The 23,843-nt window shown below is 44.7% G+C and overlaps 1 protein-coding gene across 3 annotated transcripts in view; it reads left to right on the top strand.

The window, feature by feature from the left end:
- The window catches only part of gphnb (gephyrin b), a 74,240-nt gene extending 52,626 nt beyond the window's left edge, over positions 1–21,614 (top strand). For 2 of the 3 annotated variants that reach the window (XM_061091590.1, XM_061091587.1), the window contains 14 exons: positions 9,598–9,640; positions 10,740–10,877; positions 12,668–12,760; positions 14,707–14,762; positions 15,884–16,003; positions 16,185–16,243; positions 16,415–16,568; positions 17,759–17,880; positions 18,094–18,181; positions 18,548–18,621; positions 18,828–18,892; positions 19,015–19,118; positions 20,843–20,939; positions 21,317–21,614. In XM_061091590.1, coding sequence (XP_060947573.1) covers positions 9,598–9,640; positions 10,740–10,877; positions 12,668–12,760; positions 14,707–14,762; positions 15,884–16,003; positions 16,185–16,243; positions 16,415–16,568; positions 17,759–17,880; positions 18,094–18,181; positions 18,548–18,621; positions 18,828–18,892; positions 19,015–19,118; positions 20,843–20,939; positions 21,317–21,450 — 1,347 coding nt within the window. In that variant the 3' untranslated portion in view covers positions 21,451–21,614. Of the gene's footprint in view, positions 1–7,847; positions 7,873–9,590; positions 9,641–10,739; positions 10,878–12,667; positions 12,761–14,706; positions 14,763–15,883; positions 16,004–16,184; positions 16,244–16,414; positions 16,569–17,758; positions 17,881–18,093; positions 18,182–18,547; positions 18,622–18,827; positions 18,893–19,014; positions 19,119–20,842; positions 20,940–21,316 lie in introns of all 3 variants that reach the window. The other variant, XM_061091588.1, reaches the window with a different exon arrangement.
- The last annotated feature ends 2,229 nt before the right edge of the window (positions 21,615–23,843 follow it).

The following is a 23,843-nucleotide window of genomic DNA, read 5'->3' as shown; positions in this document are numbered from 1 at the left end:
CAAATGTTTGATGTGAAACCTTTTTTCCTATTGTTCTGATGGACAGTGAAACCCCATGCAACTCCTACCTGCTGTCCTAACCTGTCCTGACCTGTCCGGTCCTGTCCTGTCCTGTCCTGTCCTGACCTGTCGTGTCCTGTCCTGTCCTGTCCTGACCTGACCTGTCCGGTCCTGTCCTGACCTGACCTGTCCTGACCTGTCCTGTCCTGACCTGTCCTGTCCTGTCCTGACCTGTCCTGACCTGACCTGACCTGTCTTGTCCTGTCCTGTCCTGTCCTGTCCTGTCGTGTCCTGTCCTGTCCTGTCCTGACCTGTCCTGTCCTGACCTGTCCTGACCTGTCCTGACCTGTCTTGTCCTGTCCTGTCCTGTCCTGACCTGTCCTGACCTGTCTTGTCTTGTCCTGTCCTTTCCTTTCCTGTCCTGTCCTGACCTGTCCTGTCCCATTTTGCCCCCTTGGCTGCCTTGGCCCATCTGAGACAGTCACACAGAGACCTGTCGCACCGACGTCCTCCTGAAAGACAGAGGGCGTTGTCCCCTCCAGCCGTCAGTCTCTGTGTGTCTCTGACCACCCCCCCCCGTCCCTCCACCTGCTCCACCCGGCTTTGGCTCCACTCGTTAACCCCTCTTCTCTTCTCCCCTCCTCTCTCTCTCTCGTGGCAACAGGCGCGGCTCCCCTCCTGTTCATCCACCCTAAGCATTGCTGAGGTACTCCTGCATTTGTTCTAATGCACTGTTACGGCCGTCACCCCCCCCCACCCACTCACTTCCTGCCTGGCATGGTTGCTTTCCCCCTCCTCTCTTAACCCTTCTGCCTGCCACACTCCTGCTGTCTCTCTTGTTTTTTTTACAATCCTGTCTGTCCCTCGTCTGTTTTTTGTGTGGATGTCCCGTCGTTGTGGTTTTATTTTGTCGTCGTCTTGTAGTCAAATGTCCCGTTGCCCCTCGTTCTGGTCCTGTGTCTAACCCTTTGCCTTGTTTCCGCACTCACACACCCCACAAAACAAACAAACACACCTCCTCCTCCTCCTCCTCCATCACATGGCATATTCCTCAAACTGCATTTCAACCTCGGCGCTGAAGTTGAAAGATGCTTGAATTATGTATTTGAATGAAAGTGATATTGCTTGCACAAACAAAGTGCCTTTCTCTCCGTCTGTGTGCACACCTCAGTTCATTTAAAGGGGCCTCTCTCTCTCTCTCTCTCACACACACACACACACATACACACACATAGGAGCTTGCGGTGCTGTCTATGTGCTGGAGGCCTTCACAGAGCTGCTGTGCTTGTTACTCTGGCCCGATGGCTCTGAGCGATGGAGACACGGCCTCGGTGCAAGGGCATGGAATAGCGCTGACACTCGTCCAGTGGGATGTCGAAACCCATTGATTATTTGTAATTGTGTGTTAATGAAATCTGGAAAAAGAGTTTGGCAGCAGATTTAAAAAAGCAATGTCTGACTCTTAGATACTAAAGATCGCAGGGAAGCTTTAGAGATAATTGTTGCTTTGCTTTCTGAAATACAGAATACTGCAACAGAATCAATTACCTCTTTTCTAAAAATACAATTGCTCCTTTCTAAGCTTTAAGATAACTTGTTCAGAAACAAATCCCGGTCATTGGATTACTTTTGTCTCATTACTTGTAACCTGCGTAGGAGTCAGAATTTAAGCTTATCATTGATATTTAGATTTTTTTTCCCATATAGCTACAATTGAATTAGAGAAATTGTAAATATTCTGCACAGTAGGTTTTAGGTTATTTTATGTCTATAATTCAGGTTGACATGAATTATAGATGTATAATCTGTAATTATGAACATCCATCCAACGTGATACACATGTTGGTCACATGTAGCCAGAGAGAGGCCTCAGGTAGGGTCAGAGGTCAAGCACTCACACACACACACATACACACACACAATGATTGAGAAATGTGTCCACAGTAGCAGCGCTCGACCAGAACTGTTGGTTTCTTCATCCATCTTTGGTTGTCTTGTGTCGGTGGTGGTTAGTGTTTTCCGGTGACTTGTTTGCCACATGCTTTTATTTTGACATTTCATAGGATTGCAGAATGTGCATCAGCTTAGTTCTGGCTTAGTTCTGTGTGTGTGTGTGTGTGTGTGTGTGTGTGTGTGTGTGTGTGTGTGTGTGTGTGTGTGTGTGTGTGTGTGTGTGTGTGTGTGTGCGTGTGCGTGTCTGTGTGTGTGTGTGTGAGTGTGTGTGTGTGTGTTTTAGTGTGGAAAATAAGAGACTGTGCAAATGTGTTTCACCACTAACTGAAATGTCATATTGATCGGGGTGGGTGTGTATTCTTGTTGGCTGCACAAGCGCGTGTGTGTGTGTGTGTGTGCGTGTGTGCGTGTGTGCGTGTGTGTGTGTGTGTGCTTGTGTGTGTGCTCGTTTGTGTGTGTGAGTGGCATGAAGGTGAGTGACTATCCTGTGGCTCCCCCCAGGCCTCACGGAGAGAATTCAGGGCTCACCTGGATGAGGTCATCACGCTCAAGTCAAGGTACTCTACCTTGGACCAGGTAAACCCGCTAATCTTCTACCAACCTCTTATTCTACCAGCATGCAGGCAACTGGCATCCCACATAGCACCTCACCACACCAGTGGCACGACACCAACTCACACAGCAGCAGGCAGAGAGGCAGCTCAGGGAGAGAGAGAGCATCCTGCTAAAGCATGTAGCACTGGAGCAGGTTAGATACCCTGGTCTTACTGCAGGCTCTTGTCTTTGTTGAATGTCAAAGAACAACACACACACAGCCTATGGATGCTTTGCTAAGTGACAGTTAGAGAAAAATACAAATATCTAGAATCCAGAAAAGTGACAGTCTTAAGTGGGTAATATTACATGTGTAGCCTTTATTAGACCCAGTTTAAAGCTGGTATTCAAATACAGTCTCTGTCTGGATATCTTATCTGGATTGGAGAGAGAAGCCCACAACAAAAGAGATTAATTACGGGTAAAAAGCATCATAATGCTGCTCAGCGACCAAACTTGATGATTTAGCTAATGTTGTGTTGCTCCAATCAAATGTTGCAAGGTCACAAAACTCTGCCTTAAGCAAAATGTTCAGACAACCCATTGCACGGCTTAAAGGACAAGGAGCAGTTCTCATGAAGCAGCGTCACTTTTCTTGACTTTGGACTCATCGCTCATTTGCTTATTGAAATCTGCTAACAAGCTAAATTGTACAATCAATTCAAACCGAGAGCAGAAGAATGTTTATCAACACCAGAACTTGATGCAATGATCTGTGATCTGGTTTTATTATTGTTATTATCCAGATACAGCAGATACAGATTATATGTTAATACTTGGCATAGATGGAGTATTAATCACAATAAAAAAACACAAATGTTACACTTTCTCATATAGCAGATTTCTGCAGGGGGAGATGTCTGTTGCCAGGTTCAGAAGCAGCGTGGTGATACACGCGGCAACATGTGATCACCAGTCAGAAAGAATTTGGAGAAGTTGCCTTGTGTGTCACCATGTTTAGTGGACAGCAACATTTCCCCCCCCCCCCATGGCCTCTCTCTCTCTCTGTCTCTCTCTCTCTCTCTCTCTCTCCAGCACCCATTCTGTCATCCATCACCCACCTGGACATATGATGTGATATGTGTATCAGTGGTTGGTGAAATTGTGTCATTTTTTTTATGCAGATGATGTGAATGTATTTGTGTGTGAGTGTGTGTGTACCTGATTTGGATTTGAGTGTGTGTGTGTGTGTGTGTGTGTGTGTGTGTGTGTGTGTGTGTGTGTGGGTGTGTGTGTGTGTGGTGGGTCAACAGATGAGACTTTGGGAAGCTGTGAGTGCAGCGGAGAGCAGAGGTCTTTGCCGAAACACACACTCCTCCTCGTCGTAATGTCACTCGTTCTTTTTCCTGCTGCCCCCCCCCCCCCCTCAGGCTCCTACCTTCACCCCCCAGGGAGGAAGACTCTGGATTGCCTCTATACCGCTCTGTCGCTACCACTCCAGCACTTTGCCGTGTGCTCCATCCCTTTCCCTTCCCAGCTCCGTCCCATGGGGGGGAGGCAGTTGAGGCCAGTTGAAACAAGCCCCCCCCACCCCCCCACCCCCCAATGCCCCTGTCACAGCCCTCTCCTCCTCAGGGCGGACTGATAAATCTCCCCCCCTCTTTTTTGCATAATTTGTCTGACATCTCCTTTGTTTTGTGCTGAGCTCAGCACTGCGGCGGCGGCAGCATCCCATCACTTCCTGCAGCGTCTCCTCAGCTCGCCCATCGATTCCCCCCCCCCCACCCGGGTGGCTCGCAGCCCCCCCCCAGGGCCACGTGCCGCGCCGACCTGGCCACACTCACTATTCTGTGTTCGTTCGCACCGCCGCTGCCACCTCAGCCCCCCCCCCAGCCCATTGATCATCCTGGCAGATCTCCATGACAACCCGTTGTCAGGCTGTTTCCGCGGTGACGATGGGGTTGGCGTGTGGAGTGATTAGTGTTTCTGGCTTGGAGGCTTGTGTTTTTGGATGTGTGTGCGTGCATTTGTGTGTGTGCGTGTGTGTGTGTGTGTGTGTGTGTGTGTGTGTGTGTGTGTGCGTGTGTGTGTGCATTCCCAGCATCCAGCGAGGTGCTGTTCAGACCAGTGAGGGGTTGCCAGGTCGACTCCTCAGATGCACACACTCACAAAGAATTCAAGAATAGCCTTCACTTCACTTTTTTTTTTGGTATTTTTTAGCCTTGTTTATTTTCGCTTACTACAGGAGTTTCACCTGCTCTCGCCTTGTGTTTGTGTGTTAGTGTTTACATCTGCATCTCTCACACGAGCCCATTCTTCTCTCTCACTGGGTCGGTCTCTCACCAGTAAGGGAGGGGTGCAGCGGAGGGTAGATTAGAAATGAGTGAGAGAGTGTTTGACAGTCTGCTTCTTTGCTCCTGCACCCATTCTCCACATCCACTCTCCTCACTTCCTAACACACCCCCGCATAGCTTCTCCACTCTGTCTCTCCATCTCCATGTGCAAACTGTCCCCCCCCCATGGCTCTCTGATGGTACGACCTTTCCTGCTGAGCCATTTTTGTTGCTATGTAGAGGTCTTGTTTTCCACCCGTGTCAGTCTGTCACTCCACACTGCATCCAGGTGTAACGCTGTGTCTCAGTTTGTGGTGACTGTGTGTTTTCACTGCTTTAATCCCAGCTGCAGGACAGATTAGTGACACATTACCATACAGGCGGGTGTGTGTGTGTGTGTGTGTAGCCCACTGGTTTCGGAAGTAGACAACTTGTGATTCTTGTGGTTTGTCTGTGTTAAAAAGAAACCAGCTAAGTAGCGAGACTCTGATTTAATTGTGTCATTCTTTCAAATATTAGATGTCCTCTGTAGTTAACTTTTTTTACAAGTTACATCTTGTACGAAATATGTCCAAGCTGTCGATTGTTAGTTTTCACATGTTCTCTTCAATGTCTGCAAATTTGATCTGTGTCTGTTTGCTGTAGCTGTATTTAGCTCCCTATTCCCCCCCTTTGTCTGTTTTCTTTCTTTTTTTACATCATACCTCTCTGTCTCTGTCTCTGTCTCTCTCTCTCTCTCCCTCTCTCTCTCTCTCTCTCTCTCTCTCTCTCTCTCTCTCTCTCTCTGTCTCTGTCTCTGTCTCTCTCTCTTTCTCCCTCTCTCTCTCTCTCTCTCTCTCTCTCTCTCTCTCTCTCTCTCTCTCTCTCTCTCTCTCCCTTCATATATATATTCATATATATATATATATTCATATATATATATATATATATATATATATGAAGGGGCTGCAGTTGTGGCACAAATCTCCTAGCAACCACAGCTGCTGCCATCATGTACATCCACTCGAAAATAGGCTTTGTAAAAAACAGCTGAGTTGAACATATAACAATGTCGGGTCAATGAAACAAATAGACATTTCTTAAACTTATCCACAACAGCTACATGCTACAAAGCAAAAAAATATATACATCAACTAGCATCTGAATCAAAGATTGTAGTTACATGGAACGGCAATATTTGCGCTTACAAACCAATATAAATTAAATGAATTATGAATAACAGCTAAACACAACCTAGGTGGTGACACAACAGAAAGTGGGAAAAAGTAGGAAATAGGATTAATATAAACCAAAATATCCTGAGTAAAAATGCAACCATCTGTCGCATTTGGAGTTCCTGTCAATCAACGTGTTTGACGCTAAACACCAGTTGTTAAAATACAACCCAATACCTTTATGACTTTGACATATAAAAATGTGATCAAAACAGCATCATATTTGCATTTATCAGTGATAATTAGCTGATTAAATGGTTAGATAACATGATAAAAATGATCTCATCCCAAAAATAAGTCTAATGACGTCAATTTGTTGTTCCCTCAAGGGAAACTGATCTTGTAGCAGTCATTAAAAATACACCAGAAGATATGTCATACAGCACATAAATACATAAACTCACAGGGAATAATGAAAATAGACAAACTAGACCTCGAGGCAGGAGGGAGAAAAAATGAGATCAACAACCTTGCAACGTCAGAAATAAACTCCTGAGGAGTCGCTGACGCAGAATTCATATTTGTATCTGAATTGTTCCAAGTTGTCAAAAGGTCTGTAAGTGATCAGCGGTTCATCATCACAGAACCTTCAACTCTTTTCTCTTCATCTCTCTCTCTCTCTCTCTCTCTGTCTCTGTCTGTCTGTCTCTCTCTCGCTCTCTCTCTCTCTCTCTCTCTCTCTCTCAGCTCTCTCCTCACTGCTCTTCTCCCTCCTCCTGTCAGGGCTGCTTGTGGTCTAGCGGATGCCTGTCTGTCCCCCTGTCCTCTCGTCCATCCGTCCTCTCGTCTGTCTGTCTGTCTTGTCCGTCCTGTCTTGTGTGTCTGTCTGTCTGTGTGTGTTGTTGTCGTTTGCCGGGACAGATGCACTGATGCCTGTGATTCGATGCTTTATCTCCACTAGCTCCAGTGTAGGTTGGAGGGGCTTAAGGATGATCGCAGGAGGACCTTCAGCTCTCGAGTAACTATCCCGCCCCCCCCCCCTTCCCCACCTTTGCCCCCACCCTCCTCCGAGGGGGCGCGCAAAACAAACGCCCCGCTCTGTGTCCCCACCCCACCCCCCTCCTCCCCTCGCTTGCCTATAGCTTTCTCTCTCGCTGTCGCTCGCTCTCTCTCTCTCTCTCTCTCTCTCTCTCCCTCTCTCTCTTTGATTGTCTCTCTACCTTGTCTGTTGCCACCGGTCTCCTCGTTCTCAATCTGTCTGTCGTTCACTCTCTGTCCGGATTCTCCCTCTTCTCCGTCTCCCACGCACACTTTTTACCCGTCCCTCGTTGTTCACTATTTCTCTGTCCGTCTGTCTTTCTTGCTCTCCCTCCATCCGTCTGTCTTTCTCTGTCTCCTGTCTCTCCGGTTCAACATGCTCTGCTTTCACTAGCTCTGTCTGGTGTGCTGGATGTCTGTTTCAGTAAAATGCCATCAGGCCGCTCCAGTGGTCTCTTATTGTTTCCGTTCTTTTTTCTCCCTGTTTTCCCTCCTTTCTGCTGTGTCTCGGCTCTGTAGTTTAGTGAAGTCTGTCCAGTCCGTGCATCCTGTCTTTGTTTCTTTTTTCTCGTTTCCGGGCTGTGGGACCACGTCATGCTGATCCTCATCCTCCCACCCACCCACCCTTTGTCTCTCTATCTGTCCAACTACCTGTCGTTTTCTATCTCTCTCTCTCTCTCTCTCTCTGTCCATTCCTTTCCGCTCCCACCATCCCACTCTCCCCCGCCCGCCCCACCTCCCATCTCCCACCCTCTCACCTTGGCTGTTTGGTGCCCAGTGGTGTCGCAGTATTAGCCTGTAGTTACGCTAGCGGTGAGGGAGGGGAGGAGAGAAGAAGGGGTGGGTGGGCGGGTGGGTAGAGAGACCTTCACCTTCACCATGGGTGCTTTGGTTCTCCATACACCACACACTGCCCACACCCAACTTATGTGATACCTCCAGGTTATAGAGATGTAGCAGTTCAAGAGAGGAAGGGAGGACTGTCGGAGCTCATAGACGACGTTGGGAATAACACCAATAAAGGAGGAGGAGATTAGTTCTGTCACAAGAGGAGGTCAGGACGGCAAGAAGACAAACACAGCAGACTCATGCCCGACTCACGTTTGGCCAATAGATGCAGTTACTTAATAACTTTCCTGAATCTTTGCACCTTTGACTTAAAAGTCCTGGCTGAAACCTTAACTTTGGCTACATTTATATACTTTCACTGCCCGCACTGTATCCTACAACTGGGCCAGTAATTTGTGTAGGTGTATAAAGAATAGCGATACGAGAATTCTGAGCCAAACAAGCAGCCGATGAAACTGAAGCCTCTGATTCTCTTTTACTTATTCAGTGTCTCCCCGAGGCTGAGATTCCCAGAAGCATGTTCTCACTGAATCAAAACATCTCCCTCACACGGACTGTTGAGACTGTTGTCGAGCAATTCAACATCAACATACCTCACCGTCATGTTAGCTATCGTGATGTTATGTTGTGACCAGATGATGTGTGGCTCAAAACCAAGAATATCTCCAGCCTGAGAAAGAAAATCTTGCTTTTCCTTTTGTAAAGTTTAAACGGCAGTGGCGCTCCCCAGTCAAAGTTTGACTGATTGTTAACAGCAGAGAGATGACAAGGAACGTGGAGCAAGACCGGGGAACAACATGCAACAAAGCCCCCCGACCGGGATCTAATTGGTGGATGTCTGGTGCCAAGAACCCCTGAAGGCCTCCAGGACACCATGTTTTCCTCTCCACCTTTTGCAGAAACATGACAAATCGTACTGTACATGATTAGTAAGAAGTATGGAACTGTGACACTGCAACTAAAGAAGAAGTTTGACTCAAACCACTCCCACCCTGACAGGGAGGTTTATGTGGCGATTACTTTGAGAAACAATGTGAGATCAATGTCTCCATCGTGCCTTTCATTTGTTTTTTCATCATTATACTGAACATTGGCACATTTTGATCTCCATTCGGTCCCGGTGGACTTCACCGAGCTGTGGTCTGAAGATGTTTTTTGGGAAACTCAGCCCAGTTTGAACCCACCCTGCTCTCCTCCCTTCCTCGCCGTAGATGAGACGTAGTTTAGCGCTATAGTGCAGAGTCAGCGATTCCCACAGAAACCCCAGAGTCCTGCACCACATCTGAACAGCCACTCTCTCTACTCGACACGACATTTCCACTACATTTGATGTTACAGCACAGTTAATACATCTGTTATGACCTTGTGATACGATATTGTCACTCTGTATGTTGTTGCCTTTGTCCGTAAATATATATATATTCGTATAAATATATACATATTTATATATATTCAAATGCTTTAATCTAATTGTAGTGTAACATGTCAATGCATTTATCAGTGTGAGTACCGCCTGCGTACAGTAGGTGATGATAACTTTAATGCAGGAGATGCAGCCATCTCCCGGCAGCAGGACACAGTGCGCAGTGTAGTGTGACACGGCTCTTGCCAGGGCTTTGTGACTGTTGCATAAACAGCAAAAGAGCAGCCTGGATTCCTCTCAAATCACCACTGCCTCTGCTTTCTCCCTCTTCGCCCCTTTGTCTTTCGCTCCCAATCGCTCCCTCCATCTCCAGGTGCAGTCACGATGCAGCAGCAAAGAAAATATCCTAAGATCAAGTGAGTACTAAGCCCCCCGATTCAAAGGCGCGCTCCGTGTGTCGGCAAGTGTGCTCTCAAACACGTAGGAATAGATTTTAAATGAGCATGGGAATGCGACAATGCGCGCATGGTTTGTGTGTGTGTGTGTGTGTGTGGGGCTGCTGTGTTGTGTTTGCACGCCCCTGTGTGTGTGTGTGTGTGTGTGTGTGATGTTATGCCAGAGGTTGTTAAGCCCCATGTTAAGCATCAGAATATGCTGTTGAAGCGTAAGTGTATGTTTAAAGGAGAGAAATTGGGTCAAGGGAAAAATCAAAGCACGGTGCCTTTTCCTTCGCTGTGAGGCAGAGAGGCAGTGGGAGAGCGAGGCAGGGAGAGATAAGGGGGGAGAGAGAGAGCAGATTACACATTAGTTACACCTTGCTTTGTTCCTTTTACCTTTGGAATTATTAGAGAGGTATTATTAAACCAACATGGCTGCTATCGAACGCCTCTATCATGCAGCTGGGTTCCACAGCTTGTGCAAACCAACAGGACTATTTCCTGCCTCTCCGTGGTGTTCAAAATGTATTATTACACGTATATGTTCACCAGAAATAAATCACGTTAATCCAGTTTATATTAAAGTGGAAACACATGAGATTACATATGTTTATTTACGTCTAATGTGCATTTGTTATGGGTTTTTTAATTTGCCCTTTGCTGCAACCCAGAGTGCTCAGATCACCTTAACAGTTTTTTTCTTTTTCTTGTGGCTCTTGGGCTAAAAAGAAAATTCTTAAAATACAGTTGTGTTTTTTTTTTGTCCCCAGATAGTTGAGTGCTTTAGTTTTCTTGCCTTTGGTGCCACATGTTTGAGTCCCAGCAGATTTCTTTCTCCTCTCCCTCTCCGTCTTTGCTGTCTTCCTCTCAACTTTTAAACCGTCTAAATTAAGAATTAAAATGCTAAACTTGGTGAGTGGCCTGCCCCAACTCCAGGATGCAAGGATGCACTTTATAAAACAGCTATTTTGTTTGATTTATATATAATTATTTTTATTTTATATATACACACTGCCTTTAATTTGAGATAGAGTTGGCTTTTTTACGACAGTGTGTATAATGTGTTGTGTCTTCTCAGGTCACAGTGCAGTGGACATCACCAAGGTGGCCCGGAGGCACCGCATGTCCCCCTTCCCCCTCACCTCCATGGACAAGGCCTTCATCACTGTGCTGGAGATGACCGCCGTCCTGGGCACTGAGATCATCAACTACAGAGGTGAGCAGGACAGATGTTTGCTTCCCCTTTAAACTGTCGAGCCGGCTGAGTTAACAAAAGAACGCCGGAGGAGAAGATCCCCTTCCTCACTCACACCTACGTAAATGTCCCAAATTTGTCAATCTTACCCCACGACATCTTCCCATTACACCTGCTGACATCAGCAGCTGAGCTCGTCGGGATGTTGACGTATTGCACCTTTCACATGACGGTGTTTAAACACTCTCTGTCCGCAGCGGGACACTTTACTGAATCAGCAGCTCCTGTCTGCAGGCCGCGGTGTCAGTCACACAAACAGTTAGAACGCACACACACAAATACACACACACCTTTCTTGGCTTTAACCACCAGTGCATGCATGTAGCTCACAGAACACAAGTCAGAGGAGTTTGCCTTTCACCTGTGAAAAAGGCTGAGGGAGATTGCTGGTCAGATACATTCACAACAACAGGGAAACGCTTTTGCTTAAAGTCTCAGCATCGGCCTTTTCTTTCCAAGCTGACATCTCAATCGGCGTCTTCTACATGTACGGCGCCTCTTTTTCATCTTATCATCATAGGACATATCTGCATTCTGTTTGGGTTTTTCTTTTTTTCAGTTTTGTGTTCGTCATGAGTTAGAAACATCGTCAACACTATATTTTACTAGGGGACTTGCAGGAAAGGTTAAGGAAAATTTCAACTGACTGATTTGCTTTCTCACAGACAGCCCCTCTGTAAAGTTAAAGGAAAATGTCCGAAGTTCAAGTCATAAAGCAGCTTAAGACTTTACATGTTTAAGTTGAGGGTTGATTTTTTCGTTAGATAAGTTATTTTAAGCACCTGAAGCTCTTGTCATCCTTCGGGCCTCAGCACTAGTGGAGGGAGACACAGCACCAGGCTCTGGGCCAGAGGAGAAAAAGACACAATAAAAAACCCACAATCTGTAATTCATCTTTGAAGACGAGGCAGCAAGTACTGGGGGCAATAATGGCCTGTGGTGCACATGACTTCTGGATCAATGGCGGGAGAAGGAGCACTCTTTCTTTTGCCAAGTGTAAAGGTATGTTTCTTGTTCTCGGAAAGAGGGAGTCAGTTTCCGGGGTTTGAAGGAGGACAGAAGAAGAAGGGAATAAATATTCAGGCGGATAAGAGCTGCAGCAGCTCCCCTGCTGGATTAAGAGAGACCTGCAGGTGTGTGTATGAAGTGTGCACTGTGGGTTAGTTAATGTACAGGCTTTATTTTTTATATTCTTAATTTTGTTCTTATTTAATATTAGAATATTTATAGCAGAAATGCTGTCAACTTTGAAAAACAAGATGTAAGGATCAGACGAGAGCACATGAGTCGTCCTCTGCTGCTGAGATGTTATTTACAGTAGATCGTAATGACTGTCCTCTAATAAGCTGGTGTGTGTTTGTTCCTGTTTGTGTGTGTGTGTATACATGTTTTGTTTTTTCATGTTTTGATATCAAAGCTTAGATCTTCATATTAACACCCACATAATCACGGCAGCAGAAATGCTGTCACAGAGATGCTATATATAGCCACATGGCAGCTTATGGTATTTTAATGCCGGGATTTTTCTCCGCCACCCACTCTCTTCTTATCTTTCATTTCTTTACTTTCTCTGACTAGTTGTATCTCTGCAGAATGTAGCTGAAATAAAATAGGAGAGAGTGTGTGTGTGTGTGTGTGTGTGTGTGTGTAGTGGTCAAGTTGTGAGTCTTACAGAGAGGTCCTGTCCCAGCTACTCCACCTCCCCTCATAACCATGTTCTTCTTCTTCTTTTTCTTCTTCTCCTCCCGCAGATGGGATGGGTCGAGTCCTGGCTCAGGACGTTTATGCCAAAGACAACCTGCCCCCCTTCCCTGCCTCTGTCAAGGATGGTTACGCTGTGAGAGGTAAGTTTCGCAGATTATGGCCGATGATGTGAAACACACTCCTCTTCTCTATCTCTCCTGACGTCTCAATGTCTGTCCGCTGCAGATCAGTTCAATATTTTCATTGCAGTCGGGTTTGCTGAAACTGAAGAATCAATGTGTTAATTTTGAGGTATTGAAACAAAAATGAACATCTTAAAGTCTTATAACGGGAAATGGTTTCAAAGCACATGGGGTCAGACCAGGTAAAAATAAAAAACGCTATTTTTAGGAGGCTTAATATCTAGATGAGGTTGAGGGTTTCTCCCGTTGAAAATTCAGCTAGTGTGTGACCTCCTGTTGTTTGTCAATCCCTGATCATAAGACAGCTAATCGTGTCGTGTGAACTCTGCATCACTGCACGTATTATCCACAGAGTCACTGCTGTCCTTTCTTAGGAGGAAGTTTGAGAGCGGAACCAGGCCAGTGTGTCTTTCTTCCTGCTCAAGTGATCTCACTGTCCCACTTAGACATGAACAGGACACTGGGGCAGTGGAGAACAGCCTCAGGAACAATGGGAGGGCTTCTCCTGCCAGGGCAAAGTGGAGGAAGAGCGACGCACTGCACTGTGGGAAAGAGACGGGGCTCTGATCTGCCTCCAGGTGGAGACGAGTAACAAGAGATAAAGTTCTGAAACTGCTTTGGGGGTTGGCCTTTGTTCGGAAAGACTAGTTACGTCCCAATGTCTGTGATAACTCCTCGGAGCGCCTTGTTTCCTCGGTGAGGGCTGAAGCGAGGTGGGTTGTCTGGGAGTCCTGGAGCGCAGCGAGCGGCCTGTTAACCTGGAGAGCAGGGTGGCAGCTTGTTGGCTCCAGGCGGCTCAAAAGCTCTTGCATATAACATCTTCTGTTGGCTCTGGCTGAGGAGGAGGAGGAGGAGGAGGAGAAGAACACCATGTCTCTCTGGAGTTTCTACATATGTCCTGAGGGCCTGGCGCCTGCTGAGGCAAGCGTGCAGATCTCAGAGATTTGAGAGCCGAGACCGTGGGTGTAGAGGGAGCGGATAACCTTTTGCCTTCAACAGAAATAGTTACATCCACCTTTCTCCATCACTGGGAGTTAGAGGAAAAACTCAAAAGCTGAATGAACTTTGTTTAGGCTATTAAATGGGTATTAGCCAGTCCTGAGGTTAAAGCTGGAGGTCTGGTGACGCAAAGTTTCCTCTAGTGTCAGCAACGGAGGATTGTCCGGCCCTTAAGGCTCCATTATGCTTCTACGTATCCGTTTCCTGGAGAGGGACGCACGGAGACCAGAGAGTCTTTTTGATTTTTGCTTTTCCGACGACTGTACGTTTGAAAACAATTCACCGCCAACTCCGCTGGCTTAACACACACGTCCCATTAATTGTAGAATCGTAGTTGTGTTTATTGTCAAGCAGGAAGTTTGAGGTCCGGAAATGTGAAATCCGAAAATGACGTCGTACGGAAATGATGTCGTTCGCGGACCAATCACAGCCAAGGGCTGTCCGTGGGGTCTCCGAAATAATAAACACGGACAGAGGTGCACGAAAAGCTGTCCGAGGCGCTCGGAGAGGGCGTTCCACGGCGGATAGGGCGGTCTTATCTGTCCGTTTTAGAAAAAACGGAGAAGCATAAATTAGTCTTTAGACCTTCCTCCTCTCAGCAACACAGATACAGTTGGACGTTATGAGAAAGTTGTAATGCCCTTGTGTTTTTTAGTTGCGGCCGGATTCTTCAATGTTTTTTAAAGTATCTAAAAAAGGTCTTAAAAAGCCTTAAAAGGTCTTAAATTTAACTTTACTATTACTTTCTATACTTGCATTTATAGGTGTAAGCATTGAATAGTCGTCAGTCGTCTTCTCCAACTTGCTCATTCTGTAATGAACTGATATGAAATGACACACTCCTACACACACACACACACGTTTTCACACAGGTGTAATGTTATTGAATCTTTCTTTTCTTTCAGCGGCCGACGGCCCAGGCGACCGCTTCATCATCGGCGAGTCCCAAGCTGGAGAGCAGGTTCGGACCCGCTTCGACACACAAGCCTTCTCTCGCTCACAAAAAGACACAGACACAGTCACGCCCACACAAACGCCTGCACAAAAACTTGATATGAAAATAAACCGCTTTACTTTTGTCCTTCGCCTTGTGCCTTGACCGGCCGTAATCGCACAGGGGATGAAAAGCCCTTCACCCCAAAGCAGGAAGAGGAAGTCAAAGCGCTGCCAAGAATAAAACAGATTAGAACTGTGAGACGAGAGGAGGCTACAGAGATTTATCGACTGCCCTGACCTCTCGTCTTCAACAAAATCAACACACATGCAAATACACACTCGATACACACCGTGTGCAGATCTTTATATTCAGTCACTGTTGCTCTGTGCTCTTATGAGTTTGTGGAACATAAGTTGAGACTGTTACTTCAGTTCAATAATTCACTTTAAATTAGTCTCTATTAGGGCTGGGCAAGTTAACTCGTTTTTAATCGAGTTAACTCAAGTGATGAGTTAACTCGATCAATTATTTTGTCTCGCATTAACTCAGGTTTGATTATTTATTGTTTTATTGTGAAAGTCAGGCTTTTATTAAGTTAGACGCAGGGAGGAGTATACATTTTTCATAACGAAGAGGATAACATTAATGCCCTGGCAGTGGCATTGAGCTTTAACTTTGTATTTGCTTTGATAACATTGTTAAGTTGAGATTTACACTGAATATTTTATTTAACTGCTACTGTATTAAATGCTGATGTTAAAAGTGTTTGCACAACAAATGTTATGACACTTTCGTTCATATGGCAGAATATTGAAAATAAAATTGCGCTATACACTACTTTTTAATACATTATTGGATTTTGCGTAAACAAATGCGATTAATCGTGATTAATCAGGGAAATCATGCGATTAATAGCGATTAAAACTTTTAATCGTTGCCCAGCCCTAGTCTCTATATATAAAGCTGGACAACACAGCTCCCAAGAAGCCAATTCAACTTGATCGCCTCCTGGTGGCTGGCTGCAGGATAGGTCATAAACCTTGCCACCTCCACGTTAGTAGATGGGACATGGACCAAACCTAAAAATTATAGGTATAAAAGGTACAAATTTGAATCGTATGTATTTGTTCTGTTTGCCCGTACAGCCCACTCACACAGTGATGCCTGGTCAGGTGATGAGGGTGACGACAGGCGCTCCTATCCCGTGCGGGGCCGACGCCGTCGTGCAGGTGGAAGACACCGAGCTCCTCCGTGAATCTGAAGACGTAAGTGTGACACTTCCCCCAACGTATACAGAACTTAACCAAAACAGGCAACAGCAGCAGAAAGTAGCTTCTGTTGGTTTAGAATTTTAGAGTGAGTGAGTTTAACCCAGAGCTGAATGGGAAGCATGATGAATCTGGATCTGTTCACTCTTGTGGATCTGACAGCTTGTTGGTGTTTCAGGGCACAGAGGAGCTGGAGGTACGAATCCTAGTACAGGCTCGTCCAGGGCAGGACATCAGGTAAATGTCCCCTTGTGCATGTGAGGGTTATAGGCTAATAAGAAATACTGCAGATTCGGTTTACATCTTATTATAAGCAGCATCAAACTCATAGAAGTTACAGTGTAAAAATGTAGGTGCAATTTAAAACGTTTGAATTAGCAGGATTTAATTGGGTTCATCTCTCCGCAGGCCTATAGGTCATGACATCAAGCGAGGGGAGTGTGTGCTGGCTAAGGGAACCCACATGGGCCCGTCCGAAATCGGCCTCCTGGCCACTGTCGGAGTCACAGAGGTGGAGGTGCAGAAATTCCCTGTGGTGGCCGTCATGTCCACAGGAAACGAGGTGAGGGTCACCATAAGAACTTTATATTCATTTAGGAAACTGTGCCCCATGTGGTCAAATAAAGCTACTGCACATTATTACCTGAGCCAAGGAGGTTTAGGTTTTGTCTGCGTTTAAAACCATCACATCATTCATTTTATCATCATCTGTTTCATGTATGATTTAACTTAAACGTGTTTATATGTGAACAGGTGTTTTCTTTTTCTGTGGGACTGATGTGTAGTTTAAATTTCATGGTGTGTGTAACCTTCGTGGAAATCCTCCCCGGACTCTGAAAAGCGTTTCGAATTAAAACTGTATTACAATACTGATGTTAAGTTTAAGAATATTTCAGCAAACTATCGTAACCTTCTTCATGAAGGTATATTATTAGCATTTTAGCCACTTTCCATATTGAATATTTTTCTCAATTTATCATTGTGAATCTCAGGTTGTGAAAAATATTCAAAATAGTTTTAATTAAGAGATGATGGAACTGCATTTGATGACGAAAGCCACAAAAAGAAGAGGACTCGACGAGGCCTCCAGAGAGTCATGTGACAAAAATAAAACACTGCTATCGGTCTCATGAGGGCCCTGACTCATTTTTAAAGTATTGCATCATAATTGAAGATGTGCTGTGCGGGTGTAAAAGGCCAAAGAATGGGTTTGTTACCGAGAGGCAACGCTGCACCGTGGAGGATTAGACGGGTCTGATGAAACTGAGGAAAATGAGGACATATTTAGCCCTATGCTTGAATGGACATCTGTGCAAGGTGAACTCCGCCTCTCACATAACGTCAGCTTTAGTTTTTAGTCTATATATATTTTGTTGATTGGTTGATTGGTTTATAGTTATTTAGATGGCAATCACGTAAAAAACAGAAGAAAGAAGTAAACACGTTGGAAACGCTTTTTTCACACCCATGTCGATAATCAGACAAACATTTGGACTTTGCGAAAAAATAACCTTCTTGTCGGAGGTATGATATTCTTGTTGTTTGATATTTATAAAATGAGTAACGTCTTTGGCAATCACTGACTGTATTGGCCTATTTCCAGCTAAACATTAATTTCTTTGCCCACCTGTTTCCTCTCCCACCTGCAGAGATAGTTTCTGAATAGTCTTTAGAGCCAGATCTGGTTTTCACCGTCGGTAAATGATTGAATGTTTCTTATGTGTCATATTTCTGCTTGTGTTGTCCTGGCAGCTGTTGAACCCAGAAGATGACCTTCATCCTGGGAAGATCAGGGACAGCAATCGCTCCACCCTGCTGGCCACCATCCAGGAGCACGGCTACCCCACTATCAATCTGGGCATCGTGGGAGACAAGTACGCCTCCGCATTCAGCCGCTAACAGAAATGACTTCAGCCATAAACATACTTTCCAAACCAATTTATCACACACACAATAACACTATATGATGTTCATCGTCTTCCTCTACTTCCCTTCATCAGAGCAAGTGATTAATATCTTTGTGTGTGTGTGTGTGTTTGTGTGTGTGTGCCCATGTGTGTGCCCATGTGTGTGTGTGTGCCCCACAGCCCCGATGACCTTCTCAACGCTCTGAATGAAGGCATCAGCCGCGCTGATGTCATCATCACCTCAGGAGGAGTGTCCATGGGCGAGAAGGTAAGTGACAGGAGCAGAGCGCACACGTTCAGTCGTCGCATTGTGTTTTACTGACACCTTGTGGTGGGTGTACCAATGGCAGCCTGTGTTTGACAGTAAATGATGATGAAACACAGACACTGATGAAAAACTTTTATCACAAGTTCCCCCATGAAAAAGTATTATTTGTTCATTCTTAGAGTTTATTTTTTAAGATATTTCATCTGGCTTTTTATGCCTTTATCATTAGACAGGACAGTTTGTAGCTTGAAAGTGGGAGAGAGTGTGGAAGATGTCCAGCGAAGGTCCAGGTCGGATCCGAACTGATTTCTGTTAAATGTTGCTGTATATCAGATTTTTTGCAATTTTCCATAATCTCTGTTTCAGGACTACCTTAAACAGGTGCTGGATATCGATCTTCATGCTCAGATCCACTTTGGACGTGTTTTCATGAAACCAGGGTAAGAAAAGGAGTCCGATTTATTCTAATGTGACTTTTCACAACAGGCAAGTGGAAAAGAACAAGTGAAAGTCAACTGAAATGATCGGTGTGAATGTCAGATGCACATTTAAAGCAGTGTTGCTCAAAATAGACAATAAGAATGTGTGACAGATTGAATATCATGATTGAAATCTAAACTATTATATGTTTTTGTTTTTTTTTCAGTCTCCCAACAACCTTTGCCACCTTGGACATAGACGGTGCTCGCAAACTAATCTTTGCCCTCCCAGGTAGTGTGTGAAGTTGAGAGAAAGAGCGATTCACCCAGACCCTTCTGAGGAGATGTTACTCATATATTTTCCCCTCCTCTCTCTCCCCCCGCTATCTCTCTCTCTCTGCCCGTTTGTCCTAGGAAACCCCGTGTCCGCTGTTGTCACCTGTAATCTTTTTGTCATCCCTGCCTTAAGGAAGATGCAGGGCATTTTGGACCCTAGGCCTACCATCATCAAAGCGAGGGTAGGACGTACAGGGCACGGCCGGGGAATCCGGACGTACTGGCCCAAAGACACAGAAAAATCCAAGCTCATTACGTTTCAAAGTACTGGTGGTCATCAGTTTATCAGAGGTCTTGTTCAGACCTGGTATAAACATCCCTCCTGAGAGATGCGATCATGAGCGGACAGCGTTAAGTTCGTCTGTTCAAGCCTGGTATTAAAATGCACCCTGTATGTATCTCTTGTCCCGCTCTATATAGAAATAGACACGTACGTCATTTGTGGTATTGTTTTAAGGTGACAATGTTTGTGTGTTTGTCTGCGAGAGTGAGAGAGATAGAGAGATAGAGAGCGGAGTCAGGAGGTCAGTGTATCATAGTGATATTGTGGCGATGACCACAAACGCATAAGAATCCCTTCATGGTGAAACTGCAGCAGCCCAGAGGACATCAGCTGAGTAGGCGATCCTTCAAAAGTGGGCCAGGATGCATTTGTGTTCACTCAGCGGAATGAATGTGGACACATGCGTCCTAGACCACCTCCCAACGTGGTCTGAGTGATCGGATCTCAGGGTGCAGTTGGGTGCGTTCAGACTTGTACTTAGAGCTGACCACTTGACGGATGTTAATACCAGGTCTGAACGAGGGTCGTTATTCAGTTGATTATTCGTCCTTGATCAAGTGGAGAGAGGCAGAAAGACAAATCTCTACTTGCAAAATGATCTGTTCTCTTCGCATATGAGAACGTCTGAGTGCAGGTGTAACAAACCGCAGCACTATAAACCAAATATAAACCATCAGAATATTTACATCCATCTATTATCTACATGGCTTATCCTCTGTGGGTCACAGGAGGGGCTGGATCCGATCCCAGCGGACATGTCAGCGAGTGTATCGCAGGGCTGACATTCACATTCACATTCACATTCACATCTATGGTCAATTTCAGAGTCTCCAATCAGCTTTACCCCGGTCTGCATGTCTTGTTATCGGGGATGAAGCCTGAGAACCTTGAGAAAACCCGCCACAGACACGGGGAGAACAAGCAAACTCCACACGGAAAGTTATATTAGTCTCAGAGTGTAACATTGCAATCCATTGCATCTTAACTCCTGATTTTATACTATTTTCATCATCTGCGTGATACATATTAATGACCAGCGGGTTTTGCCCAGACTTAGCAGCGGAGGCAATCGCAGCCCACACTGACCTGGAGGCCGGCTCCCGGGTCATGAATATTCATAATGGCGGAGCAGGAGAAGTCATAATAATGTCAGACATACTCCGCAGACGGAGCACGTGTCCCCGAGTAGCATCATCAAGCGAAGAGGTCTGGTCCCCTGCCATCACGGGTGCCATCCAGAGTGCTGTGCTACATCACTTGCCGTTATAAAGCAGTTAGAAATCAACTTGAATGCATTACTGCCACTTAGTGGTGGGACTGATGGCCTCAAAGCACAGACGCAGCCAGATAATTTCCCTCAGCAGATGGCATCAGACCCAGGTCAAGTAGTATTCTGTAAAAAAAATACGTCAAGTCTGCCAGCAAAGTTGGAAGAGCTCTCCGCTTCTCGCTGTTCACCTTTTTTTGACTTTTTGCGGATATATATATAGTTTAAGAACATATATATAGCAGAGATTGGGTTGGTAGATCACCTTTAACCCAGTTCATTTTGGGGGGTGATGATCCAGACCTGAGGTTTAACTGGATATATCCACATAAATAGCCTTGTATGTTTTGTTCCAGTTGTCTTGTGATGTGAAGCTGGACCCTCGCCCTGAATACCACCGCTGCATTCTGACATGGCATCACCAGGAACCTCTGCCATGGGCACAGAGCACAGGTACAGACAACTCTCAGTCTCAAGCAGGGAATACGGGGGGAAAAGAACGAAAACTAGGTATATGGCTTCATTTTTTCCATAAAATTTCTCAAAATATACACATTCACTTCTTGCCTGACCCATAACACATCCTTCCACCAAGTTCTGTGCTTATCTGTCCTGTAGGCTTTGTGTAATCTTTAAACCTGTCACTCTAATTCCTTGCATATCAGCACGTTTACAGTATATATTTATTAGCCAGCTTGACAATGAAACAAACACAATTAATAGATCTGCAAAAATGTTTTTTATGATGGGATCAAGTAGAAAACGTTATGGTTTATGCTTGGCTCTTAACCCTGGTTGCCCCCTCTGTGTCCCCCTCCTCTCTGCTGCAGGGAACCAGGTGAGCAGCAGACTGATGAGTATGCGCAGTGCTAACGGGCTCCTGATGCTACCTCCGAAAACAGAGCAATACGTGGAGCTGCACAAGGGCGAGGTGGTCGACGTCATGGTCATCGGCCGGCTATGATGTCATCACGGACGGAGAGTCGGCATCATATAGCGAGGGTTGGAATGGGTGGTTCACGGTGCATGTCCACATATCATTGACTATTCTGTAATATGCAACGGCACAGCTAGTTTTTATTGATTTGGATAACGTTGAGGTATAGTCAACATCTTGATCACAACCTAGATACATATGAAAAAAATCAATTTAAAAAGATTATAGTATTTCAAACAAAGAAAATATAACTTTTAATGAAAAAATCAAATTATAAAAAGAGATTTATTCTGTAATATATTATTATGATTATTCTTATTATTATTATCATTATTCTTCTTATTATCATTATTATATTAAGGCAACTTTGTTCCTTTCATTGCAATTGCTTTGTGTGTTCAATGCTAGACCTTATCTATAGCAGTAGCATTTTAATAGACAGCTGTAGGTGCCTGCCAGGACAAAAAAAGAGAATTTTTATTTTCTCATCTTAGGTGGAAAAAAAATAATCAGTTTTTTGAAAATGAAGAAAACATTGAGGAAGACTCCAGATTTCCCATGGTGCTCAGCAAAGAGGAAGAGGGGGCACATCAGGGCCACTTCCTCTTTTGAGCACCCGTCAAGGTGACACTTCGGTTTTTCTCTCATTAGTATGCATCATAATGGCTTCACAAAGAGCTTTGCTTGTTGTTTATCTTGTGAGTCTTGTTTATGTGCGCAGTGCCAAATGCCTGGGCAGGGAAGGTGATGTTGGGAGAGGGAGATGGGGGGGGGGGGGCACGCCCCAGTCTGCCCAGACCCTGAAGCTTCCTTATATTCACGGTGACCGGGTGTAAACTCCGCCCCAGACCCCCCAGGGGCGAGCGGAACCTGGGAAAAATAATCTTTTATTTGATCAACTATTTAAGAAATAAAAAAGAGAGAAAAGAAACAGCTTCTTTAAGTGCTGACAGCCTTTTTAACCAACTTCACAAAAAATGTACAGAGAAAAAATAAGAACCATATTGTACAGATATATGTGACCAGCACTCCTAAGGAAATTATTAAGCAATGAGGAGACATTGAACAACGCTGTACTATAACATTTTCTGTAATGAAATGAAACTGATGAAAGAGACTAAGATAATAAAAATCCTTGATGATTATGTAAAAAAAAAAGTTCTTGTTGGGTTTCCTTTTTTAATAAAAACTATATCTCAAGAAAAAGACGTGATTTTCTTCTTTGGTGTAAAACGTCTTGTGTGGTGCTGATAAAAATTCAAATCTGGTGAATTTGAATGTGGAGGTCCGCACCCTGCAGCCACTCTAGTGTCATAGTGGTATTTTTGCAGATACTATTAATTTTAATCCATGTAGTTTTCGCATTGCTCTCTTGGTGTATTTTAGGAAAATATCTAAGTCCTAATATTCAACTGCTCCTTGAAAGAACAGCTGCATTTCAATAAAGAACGGCGAGGGGGGTTTAACCGGCTCTCTTTCCAGGAAGGTAAGGCTTTAGGATTGGGGAACTGGCAGGAGAGAGCCTAATGAAGAAAAGAGGTTAAGCACAGAGGTGTCAGAAAGGATTAACCCAACGGAGAATGCAGCAGGAAAAAGGCGGCTTCAGGCTTTGGTGGAGATATTTCTGCGGCAGCATGAGATTAGACAGTTTCTGTTCTGCTCTGCAAGGTGAAATGACAGGAGATCCCATTAGCTGCTGATGATTAATAGAGCCGTGACAAGAACTTAGTTGTTAAATTCATCTGCGTGAATGTGTATAAAACGCGAGGTGTTTAAGGGGATCAGAGTGAAGATGATTGTAGGAAATAACTGCAAATTCTTCACACCCTCCAGTGCTAAACGTTTATTAAAAGATACACTGACAGGAGTTGCTCGGTGAGTTTATAATTATCCCACAGATGCGTTAGGCCTGTGGGGTAAAAACTAGATGACAGGAGGATTTCTGAAGTGTGTACAAGGAGATAAAATGAGGATATTTAAATGCCCAAGGTTCAGTATAAATTATACGTAATGCGTATTCACAAACTGAAGGCTTTGACTGTAGCTGTTTGTGCTCATTTCTAAATTAAAAACACCTCACTGTAAAACTCACTGTCAGTACATTCACTCGGGTTTAGTACTTAAATGCAAGCTGTATGACTATTGAATATATCCTTTCAATGGCATTTCTTGTACATTTACATTTCAGAAGTAAATTTTTTACCTTTTACTTTCAGATATTGATCACTTGATCAACAAACTCAATATGATGCATTTTTGCAGTTGTGCTATATAACTAAAGTTTGTTATTATAATTATTAGTGGTATCAGAGGTACATTATTGTCGTTCATTTAAGAAAATAGGACAAGATGGTGGATATCCCTTGTATGTTTGAAGGTCTTCCTCATGATTAATGTTTAGTTGCCAACCACTGCTGTGG

This window comes from Limanda limanda, chromosome 18, assembly GCF_963576545.1.
Source record: "Limanda limanda chromosome 18, fLimLim1.1, whole genome shotgun sequence".
NCBI lineage: Eukaryota > Metazoa > Chordata > Actinopteri > Pleuronectiformes > Pleuronectidae > Limanda > Limanda limanda.
The sequence above is the reverse complement of the archived record's forward strand: the minus strand, read 5'-3'. Positions and strand labels throughout refer to the sequence as shown.